This window comes from Leuresthes tenuis, unplaced genomic scaffold (genome assembly GCF_036924035.1).
Source record: "Leuresthes tenuis unplaced genomic scaffold, fLeuTen1.0.hap1 SCAF_10, whole genome shotgun sequence".
NCBI lineage: Eukaryota > Metazoa > Chordata > Actinopteri > Atheriniformes > Atherinopsidae > Leuresthes > Leuresthes tenuis.
Genome location: NW_027325364.1, coordinates 4,492,314 through 4,503,562, shown reverse-complemented (window position 1 = coordinate 4,503,562; position 11,249 = coordinate 4,492,314). Strand labels below are relative to the sequence as shown.

General features: G+C 39.6%; 1 protein-coding gene and 1 long non-coding RNA gene across 2 annotated transcripts; both read right to left on the bottom strand.

Moving 5' to 3' along the window:
• Positions 1 to 3,910: 3,910 nt before the first annotated feature.
• LOC140315613 (uncharacterized) lies at positions 3,911 to 6,999 on the bottom strand. The gene is made up of 3 exons (XR_011917269.1): positions 6,887 to 6,999; positions 4,060 to 4,150; positions 3,911 to 3,984 (listed from the first exon to the last, which is right to left on the bottom strand). It is a non-coding gene; the product is annotated as an uncharacterized lncRNA (long non-coding RNA).
• Positions 7,000 to 7,492: 493 nt separating this feature from the next.
• On the bottom strand, positions 7,493 to 11,249 carry LOC140315778 (C-type mannose receptor 2-like). The gene is made up of 4 exons (XM_072393361.1): positions 11,210 to 11,249; positions 9,134 to 9,490; positions 8,315 to 8,647; positions 7,493 to 7,500 (listed from the first exon to the last, which is right to left on the bottom strand). Exons 1-4 carry the CDS (start codon positions 11,244 to 11,246, stop codon positions 7,493 to 7,495), a joined length of 735 nt encoding a protein of 244 aa, XP_072249462.1. The 5' UTR covers positions 11,247 to 11,249.

Genomic DNA, 11,249 nt, shown 5'->3' with positions numbered 1-11,249 from the left:
CTTTCGTTTTCTCCAACAAAACAATTTTAATATGAAAAACATATGAAAATAGACGTACAGTAGGCGCACACTCCTCCTACCACTATTTTCATATGCAAAGATTGACCTCATAGGTTCTTTGTCTCTTTATGGGTATTTTGAGAAGTAATAGCCTTCATTCAAAGGTAGGTACACACAAACAGGGCATTGGTCTTGGCTGGCTGTGTCGAGGAACTGCAGCCTCTGTACATAATGGTTCTTTGTTGCAGTCTTTGTTTGTTACTGTTCTCCTGGCAAACGCCAAACACAGACTCCTCCATCAGATTGCAAGATGGAGAAGCGTGATTCGTCACTCCGGAGAACGCGTCTCCACTGCTCTAGAGTCCAGTGGCAGCGTGCTTTACACCACTGCATCCAACGCTTTGCATTGCACTTGGTGATGTATGGCTTGGATGCAGTTACCATGGAAACCCATTCCATGAAGCTCTCTACGCACTGTTCTTGAGCTAATCTGAAGGCCACATTAAGTTTGGAAGTCTGTAGTGATCGACTCTGCAGAAAGTTGGCGACCTCTGCGAACTATGTGCCTCAGTATCCGCTGACCCTGCTCTGTCATTTTACCTGGCCTACCACTTTGTTATAATACCACTAACAGTTGACTGCAGAATATTTAGTAAAGAGGAAATTTTCACATAAAAATAGAACATAAAAACAGTGAAAATTGTGTCTGAACACAAACCAATAGCTTTGAGACACACATCACAGAGTAAAAAGTCTTGTGGTATAATTATCTTTGCAAATTAGGAGGTTAATGTCACAAGAAACCAAACAGAAGACATCCTGTGTGGGAAATACAGGCAGAGAACCACCAAGAGCACCTGCAAGCAGACAAACAGACAAAAAAACTAAACAAAACAACAACAGCAAAGAAAAAAAAAGCGCAAGCAGTAGCAAGCACATACAACACAACCGTGGATACAGATGGCCTGAAACCACAGGACGACACAGCAACTACACAGCAAGCATGCGACTGGGTGAATAAATGGGTGCATGCACATGCAATACACACAGCAAAGGTCCCATATGAGCCGTGCTCAGTTATGTGTATAGGGCCCACCCCACCGCTCAGAAGCAACATCATTTTGAAGAAAATTTGTACTTTTAGTAAGTCCATCTCCTACATGTTTGCAAGACACCAAGCTGGGGAGGAATAGAATAAACAGACTGACAAAATAACCCAAATCCACAATCAGAAGAACAAAAATCTTGGAAGGCTTTTGATGGCATCTTTGCAGCCTCTTTAATGTGACAAAACACCCATGTAAAATGCTGTACATGTGCAGGGCTCACATGGACATTTGTTCATATGATAGTGGTGTTATATCCCACAACTGTAGGGAGAGCCAAAGAGATTATATTACCAAAGAGGAAAGTCATTCATGTAAATTTTAAATGGTGCAAACATACTGTGTATAATGAATAGGATGTATTTGGTGAATGAACTGTCAGAAAATAGTGAAACTGCCTTTTGCAATAATTAAGGCTAATACTCCTAACCCCAATTATTGAACTCACAGATTTAAAAAACAGAAAGGTACCAAATTCTCCTACCAGAGCAGCTGGAAACAAAGAATCTTTGTGGTTTCTGATCGAAAAAAGAGATTATTTTAGCTCTCATCTTATGTACATGAGTCTTTTGATATAAAAAAAAAAACAGCATTTTCTTCACCATTGAAACAGTTTCTGTGAAATGCACATCTTAAAGGGTATGTTTTTGTCAGGATTGGTGGAGAGGTAGGACTTTCAAAAGTCCAAAAAAGGTTTATTCCAACAAAACAGGGAGCAAGGCAAAACAGAGGGCGCCACAGAGCCAGATTCAAAAATACTTAACATTAACAAAAACAAGGCTATGGATCAATAACATGACAAGACTATAAATTACTGTGGCAAGACTGTGAGGCAAAACCAGACTTGGTGTTCGTGGGCTGTATCATGAAGGGCAAGTGAGGATTCTGCAATGAGTGAAAGGAAACCAGGAGAGTAAATACTGTGGAGGGAGTGATTAGTGAATGAAGTGCAGCTGATGACAATGAAGCAGGTGACATGAGTGAAACTAGGTGGCAGAGGAAAAACATGGCAAGAACATAACCTGAAAACATGAAGATCAAAACATAAACTGTGACATAAAAAACAAACTGTGACAGTTTTGATTTTATATTTCACTTTAACACCCCCCAGCAGCTGGGAAGTGTTTTACTTGCACTTGTGAAGGCAGATATTCAAAACCCTTGTGAGATGCAGTGCTTGAGAAGATTTTCATATGCAAAGGTTGACTTCGGTAGAAATCCTTCTTTTGAGGTTGTTTAGTATCAGTAACTGAAGAAAGCTGCTAAAAGGAGTTAATTTGTTAAAGGTCTAATTTAAAAAATGTTTTAGTTGATGTTAATTCAACAATTTAGTCTCAAAACATAATTTGCTGCTTTCTTAGTCAAAGACGGATTCAAATGGATCCAAAGTGTCTCAGCTGCTGCATTTGCTTTTTATTTACAGGAAATAATCCCTACTGAAGTTGGAGTGAATCCCTCCTCAGAAGAACACAGGGCATGACATTTTACGCAACATGCTCGTTTTTTTGGTTGCTTGGAGAGCCACCTTCAGCAGCAATAACTTGAATCTGTTTTTATGTGTATGGTGTTGGATCATTTACCAAAATAATGGTGGAACAATAGTGTTAGTTTTATTCTTTGAAGTTAGTGTGCATCATCTTCATTACCTAAACTGTTAGCTTTAGCTACTGCTAAAGGAAAAAAATTAATAAACCATCAGGGATTATTTCTCAGATACTTCCATTTCCCTGCTATGAATTTCAGGCTCTGAGAGTTGGAACTGATCCCTCCTTGTGGCTCAGTTTCTTCAGTCCAGTGTTGAAAAGGGGTTGCTGCACATACAGAGCCTGTTGCTAACTCTACTGGAACATTACGCTCAAATGTATTAGTTTTTTTGGCTTAATAATAAAATTTTTAACCCATTGATAGAAACAATGGACAGTGTAGTTATCATTTAACACAAAAAGATAGATCTAAAGATTGTGCACATGTGAAGGCAGACATCACAAACACCCTGAATGAACCCTGTTCTGAAGTTATTTTCATATGCAAAGTCTAGGTCGTTCTTTGAGGATTGTTTACACCATTTGCAAATGTTTTTGAAACCTGCCACTGTTGAATGGAATATACAATTAGAGCATCATTTAACTTCTCCTTTATTAAATATTCTACAGACATGCTACTTTTAGGTTGTAATGAAGATAGAAACGTAGTTTGCAATACATTTTAATTGCTACAAAACATTGCTGAACATGTCATCACGTGTAGAGTCATTATGGCTGACGTTGAAGCTGTTTCATACTGAAAAAACAGCGGCATGCAGCAGAGGGTGCTGCAGAATGGATTTACAGGATACAGTTCTGCTGTAAACAACACTAACAATATTTCATGTCATGCATATGGATTTCAGTGTTTCTCAAACAGATGGATACTTTAGTTTTTAGCAAATGTAACTCAAACAGGAGGAAAAAGTGCATTTGTTAGAGATTAAATTCAGCTGGGGATTAATAAACACTAGAAAGTGTTCACGGCTACAGAACAGTAGATGGTGCAGGTCTAAGCGAATCTAGAGGAAACCATTACCGACTGTTTTAATGCCACAGCTGTATGAGGATATATAACAAAGGGGAATCATTATGTTGAAAAATCAGGGAAACAAAAGCTCGATATTGAAGACGTTAAATGGAATATTAACATTCACTATCACTCAGTATTACGTGTTAAATATGACCCCCTAAAACTGAAAACAATGCAAAACTGAGAAGAAAAAAGCATCATTTTTACACTGCAAACACTTTTTTTTGTTAAAAAGGGGCGTATGTGTAATTAGGAGTAAATCACTGAACATCATGCTGTGTTGCAGCTTTCAGGGAGTTGCTCGAGGAGGTTCAAAATTCCCCTGAAAAGAAATGTAAAATAGTGATTTGGTTATTTAGAGGAGATTCAGTGTGTGTGTTTATTTCAGTATTTGTACCTTTGGCTTTGTTTTGCGTCTCCTTCTCTGGCAGCTTCCTCCAGGCCAGTCTGAAGTCAGTCACACCACGGTTAGCAAGCATTGTACGCAGCTAAAATACGAAGAGGATGGTCAAACATAATGCAATGTTTACCTTTTTAAATCTTCCCTTTTTTGCTCCGTCTCTCGTATCTTTGGGCCCGCAGACACACCTTGTCTTGCTTTCCCAGTGGGAGTGACTGGCATAATGAACATCTACCCTTAATTCTGGTGATTACCCTAAAACTGCTTGATTTCACAGCACAACTTCTGATGGGTTTGTTTTTTCACATGTCCAAAATGGGGCAGTGTGACCATAAAGGAAAAAGAAATTGTTTTTTACAGTTCAGATGATGTGATGCAAACCTGTCACCATGTATTCATTAATTTTTTATTCCTAACCCTTACTAGATTTCTATTTTTACCTGTTCTTTTTTCTATCATTCCTAATCTTAAAGCAGAATGAAATTTTTAGGAAATTTCATTCTAAATCTTTGGTACCTCTAGATTAGTTTTGCACACTCGATTACTCCAAATAGTTTGTGATTAGTAGGAGGGAGGGATAGCTTTCTCTTAGGTGAAGCCTCCTCCTGGGAACCAGAGGATCCAGCTAAACTGTCCTCTGAGCGGCTGAATTCCTGGAGGTTTTCCAGGGGGGAGTGGCTCATGAAATGCGCACTGCTCCACTTGCCTGCTACAGCAACACAAACAGGAAAACAATTTGAAAAACACACTACCATTACAGCCAAATTTCACTGTTCGGTAAATGTGCATAGTACCTTTTTGTGTGAGAAACTGTTTTTGAGCGATTTTACTAGCAACATATGGGTGCATTTAGTTGTCTTTTGTACAGATTTATCAACACTCAGTACTGTTAGCCCCTTTAGCTGCCTTTTTACTCAACGTAATCATGATGTTTGCACTAAAATCCGTTTATACAGCTACTGGAACAGCCTTGACTTTTAGCTTCAGTCTCCCCACAAAGCCACGGTTGTTCTGGTTCATAAAACTGAGGTCCGTGAAGTGTAGTGAAGAAATACAAACTTTGCTGGCCAGGAAAAACTAATCACATCCACTGATCCAAGATTACTGGGTGAAGCTTGCCCTCACAACCAAAAAGATATCTCTGAATCAAAAACAAGTACTGTGCTCTGAAAAGTACTAGCCGATCACAGCCTGAAAACTCTTTAAAAAGCTAGCCGTGGATAATGTGCAGCTTCTTGCTCCCATGAGCAAATGTTGCCTTAAATCAGGGATGTCCACAGTCCAACACACCTGATTCAAATGAAGTGGATCTCTTAAAAAGATTGTTAAGTTCTGCACAAGTCTGCTAATGATGCATTGATCTGAATCAGGTGTGCTGAAGCAGGGGAGCATCTAAAACCTCCAGAACAGTGGCCTTAAGGGCCAGATGTGGACATCCCTGCCGTAAAGGAAATTCTGGCTCTCACTCACTGTGACGTGTGAATGAAAAGAATGAATGCGTTTACCTTCTTTATTTTAGCTTTGGGTGACGTTTAAAGTCATTAAACATGATTTTAACACTGCAGATGAGACAGAAAACATTGAAAAGCAAACTTGTTGGACAGTATTGGGTCTCATCGGAGTTGACCTTGGTTCTTTCATGTGACAGTCTGTGTTGCAACACCACCATCCGCCCCTCCTACGTCCTCATAAATGATTTATGGACATTTGTGACAGCTTCACATAATGCCCAACATAAAGATGGTACAATTTGCAAAGCAAAACGTGGGCATGTAACATTTGTGGGCATTGAAAATATAAGAAATTTCCCATTTTTGTTATTTCATGAGAGATGCGATTTTGAAAGAGAGATGCAAGCATGGCAGTTTTAATGCCCAGGAAGACAAGTCATATTACATTTTATTTTTCAAAAGTGTGAAACACGTGTCCTTAGTAATTGTCTTCACAGTGACACAAGTCCCCCACCAGAAATGAACACACCCAGAACTTGTGGTCATGAAAAGGGCAGCAGTGCGTAGATAAACAGGTCTGATTATTTGCTAAAAGTCCCAGCTGTGTGTGTGTGTGTGTGTGTGTGTGTGTGTGTGTGTGTGTGTGTGTGTGTGTGTGACTGCAGGAATAGCGTAACTCAGCCCTCCAGATGAGTGTGTGTATACTGTATGTGTGTCCCTTCTCTACCCCACATATAGTCATATATCCCAGGTTTCAGAACACATCACAACAGCTTAAATTAAGTCCCTGATGACTCTGTTGTGCTTCATTGTTTTCCCCGTCGATGCCTCTGGTTGGGTTAGTGTGTGTGTGTGTGTACATGTGATGTAATCTTTGTCACTACCACCATCCCTCAAGGGCCAATCAGGAGCCTCCTAACCGAACAGCCTAAAATTTGCTCAGGCATTTTTCTTTCACAGTGGGTACATAACTTAACTTAAGGAGAAACTGAGCCAGGAGATTCTCCTCATCCACTCGTATATAATTATATAAGAGTATATAAGAGCACCCCCCTCTTTGACTGCTCTGTAAAGCTGCCTGTTTGCTTTGTACTTATTCTCAAAATGTATAAATGGATTGTTTTTGTGTTATTAACTGAATGTAGCCCAGCAGTGTAAAAACAGTTGTCCCATCTGGGACCCTGATGGCCCATATTCCAGCGTGTGAACAACCTCTTTGGTCGTTTAAACTGGAGATGTTATAAAGATTTAATAACTTGCATTTGCATGACCTCCCTTTTGTCCCTGTAAAACAACATGTCCCATTATGACACATTCAGGTCCCCACAGCACACACGACAAAGATAATAATGATGATGATGATAATTATAAACCTGCAACTCGAGGTTGGCTCTGGCTTCTGGATCTTCCATGTTCGCTGTGGTCTGCATCCTCAGCTTCACCATCGATTGCCTTGATTTCTGAACTGCAAAGCAGAAACATCGGTAGACGTTAAAGTCCATTGGAGCACAGTCGTAGTATTTAATGACATCTTATGAGCATAAAAACCTGCTGCATGAATGTGCAAAATATTACATGGACGTTCTTTATTAACTCCTGTTTTCCTGCTAATATCAGGCAAACAATTAAATAATTGATAAAAGTAAAAATATTGGCTACAGGGACATGAAAAATCCATAAAGTCCATATACACGTGTGTTATTGTAGCTGAGATGTGGTCTTTCATGATTTTCTCACCATGGTTTTTCTTTTCTGATCCTTGACTCTGAGGCGATGTCTCTGCAACAACAATCAAAGAGCAGTTTTCTTTGTTATTTTCCATTTAAAAATATCCACAGGGCTGCTTTATTAAAACATCCATGAGAAATTACTGGTACACAGCCGATTCAGATACTGCAAAGACTTAAACAGAAGGGCTGTAGAGTCGTCTGACAACTACTCCAAATACATTTTTTCAGGTGATTGTTTAGTAGATGCAATCAAGACCCTTTAAAAGCCAAAATTCATATTTCAAGCCTGTCATAACAAAATCAAACTTTAACACATTTGTGACATATATTTCCTCTGCCACCAAATTACAGCTTTTAGATGATGCTACTTTTTTAACCCTCATAATCAGGCCGTTGAGTAATTGACTGGCTGTTAACGCCATCTTTAGAAAAGTATCACAAACTCAGCGTTGAGCAAGTTTTCACGGGTCCTCTCAGAAATGTGCCTGAGTGTGTGTGGGTGGCCCATCAAATCGGGTGAATTTTAGTTTAGTTTTGGTCAATGTGGTCGTAAAACAAATGCATGAACTAAATAAATGAGCCCATACATCTGTGATATTATCTTAAAAAGCTATACATTTTTGCTGGTGAGCAGCTTGAACTTCCCTAACTTTAATGTCTCTTCTTTATATATATATATATATATATATATATTAATCTTAAATATGAGTATCACTGTACAGCTGCTTGTCAAGTGATTTGTGTTTTTGTTCTTGCTCTGTTTGGGTCAATTGCTTTCTTAACTAAACCTTGAATAACTTGAGTATGCAATTTGCACAAGAATGTGCTGTGAATTCAATATATTTTGAATGATAGTCATTGAGCAAATCTTTTGATTTGATGAAAGAATGAGATACATATTTAATCAGTAATGAAAATGATTTTTGTCCTGGTTTTGGCCAGGATTAGCTTCTGAAGTTTTTATTGGAATGAAACAGTGGAATTTGAAGGTGTTGGATGTGGTAATGAGTGTATCAATAAATGTGAAGTCTAAGGAAAATTCATTTGAAGTATTCAATTTGTGTTTCATACCCATTTTGCAGATGAAAGGATAAGACATGTTACACGGCTCATCGCTCCAGGTTCCGTCATCCATCTGCATGGCTACACAAAATTCATCTCCTTTCAGGTTGTCGGGTTGTCCCTCTCGCCAGTTTAGGAATGTGCTGACTTCTTCAGTGTCCCACCAGACCCAGTTTAAGGATCCGTTGAGGCCAATCCACACTTCTGTTTCTTTTGACAGCAGTTTGGCAATTTCAGCATTCGTGAATTTATCAGAGATTTCGACCAGAGTTGAATTTTTGTCCATACAGTTGATCGCGGCGTCCATCCAACTCCTTTCACTCTCAATGGTAAAATGGCTTCCTGTTGAAATGAAGACAGTGGGGAGGTGAAATGGGGAAGATTAAGGCCCAAACCCCCTTTTCTTTTTTTTTTTACCCATGGAGGTAAGGTGCTGCTTCTCTTTTAAGATCATCTAGCCACCCATCTAAGGCTTTTACGGCCATTTTGATGACTAGATTTTCCCCAGTTTTGATCTCCAAAACAAAAGGGACAGATTCTCAGAGTAAAATGAGCAAAGGCATACAAATGAACCTGTCAGGGAATATGTTTGAGTGTCTAAAGGACAGAAAAGCACATCAGCAGTTTTAGCAATTTTTCAAGATTTGTTTTTGATGAAGAAAGATTAGTATTTTTATAGTATATAGTATTTTTAGGGTTTAAAACGTTATAATTTATACTGAGCATCCGCCTCATAAAATTCTAGTAGTAAGTAAAACCTTTTTTTTTTTCACTTAAGCTGGTTTAGCATACATACATTTTATATACAAAATAAGGATTTATACCCACCATTAGAGCAGACAGACTGTTTCAGCTTTAAGCAGTTGTGATTGTACCATTCTCCAGTATCAGTTATGGCCACACACAGGTCAGAAAGCACATTGTCTGGCTGAAGGGAGCCCCAGTTAAAAGACAAAGCTGATTCTCCATTCAGCCAAGTCCATTTTGATGGGCTTTCCAGTAGTCCTATCCAGACCTTTCCTGTGTATTTCCAAAAACTTTGCAGTCTTTCGTTGAATATACCATCCTTTATTGTGACAAATGAGATGTACTTTTCTGTGCAGTAATCAGCTGCGTAGTCCCAAGTCGAATTTCTTTTTACTAAGATGTAGGTGTAGGAAGAGGAAGTAAAGGTGACACAAACACCTGAGGGGAGAAGTGGAAAAACAAAATAATTAAGATGTACACAGCTTCCTACCAGACTATAGTTTCTGTGATAAATACGTCTGTTTAATTTGACTTCTGTCAATGATCTTTGGCTCTAAAATAGAAAAAATGGTCATAGCAATGACGGACCATAGAGGTCTACGCATTATGAGCTAGTAGCAGTGTTGCTAATACTTGTCACAATATATATTTGTAATGTGAGATTCTTCTTCTTTTGTTTTATAGTTTACATTAATTCACCTTGTTGGTAACATCTTTTGCTGCATTTGACCTCTTCACAACCCGGCACATAAACACGCTGAACAATGTATGAAATGGGCTGTACGGGTGTTGTGTTTGATGGGTTACAATAGAATTGGTTTTCAAATTTTATTGCTCATGTACATGTCCATTTTGAATATGTAAATTAGTATCGTAATGATGCATGTAGGCTACACGCAGTCTCAAAGTACTTTTAATTGCTTGTCAGTTGCTTTAAGTACCACAGTAGAACTTATGTATTAATACCACACTATACAATATACTGCCAAAAAATCTTAGCTCATCTGCCTTTACAAGCATGTGAACTTAAGTGGCATCCCATTCTTAACGTCCGCCCACCCTTTGCAGCAATAACAGCTTCAACTCTTCTGGACAAGCTTTCCACAAGGTTTAGGAGTGTGGTTATGGGAAGTTTTGACCATTCTTCCAGAAGCGCATTTGTGAGGTCAGACGCTGAAGTTGGATAGAAGGTCTGGCTCACAGTCTCCGCTCTAATTCATCCCAAAGGTGTTCTGTCAGGTTGAGGTCAGGACTCTGTGCAGGACAGTCAAGTTCTTCCACACCAAACTGGCTCCTCCTTGCTTTGTGCTCTGGTGCGCAGTCATGTTGGAACAGAAAGGGTCCATCCCCAAACCGTTTCCACAAAGTTGGGAGCATGAAATGGTGCAAAATCTCTCGGTATCTGAAGCATTCAGAGTTCCTTTCACTGGAACTAAGGGGCCAAGCCCAGCTCCTGAAGAACAACCCCACACCATAATCCCCCCCTCCACCAAACTTTACACTTGGCACAATGCAGTCAGACAAGTACCGTTCCCCTGGCAACCGCCAAACGCAGACTCCTCCATCAGGTTGCCAGATGGAGAAGCGTGATTGGTCTCTGCAGAGAACGCGTCTCCACTGCTCTAGAGTCCAGTGGCGCCGTGCTTTACACCACTGCATCCGACGCTTTGCATTGCACTTGGTGATGTATGGCTTGGATGCAGTTACCATGGAAACCCATTCTATGAAGCTCTCTCCGCACTGTTCTTGAGCTAATCTGAAGGTCACATGAAGTTGGCATCCTATCACGGTACCACGCTGGAATTCACTGAACTCCTGAGAGCGAATCCATTCTTTCACAGATGTTTGTAGAAGCAGTCCGCATGCCGAGGAGCTTGAAGTTATACACCTGTGGCCATGGAAGTGATTGGAACACCTGAATTTAATTATTTGGTTGGGTGAGTGAATACATTTGGCAATATAGTGCATTGTGTTGATTTAGAGCAACATCAGGACTCAGGTGTCAGTTTTTGGCTCTGTGGTCCACTTATCACCTGGGGACTTGTTTAAATTCACGTCAAGACCAGTAATACATAATCATTTCTTTCTTGAAGTCATAGTAATTGCTCGATAAACAGCTGGAAAATGCCACCAATCATCACAGGAATTATGTCTCACCTGCAAGCAGAACAATCACAAACAAAGTCTTGTCCATGCC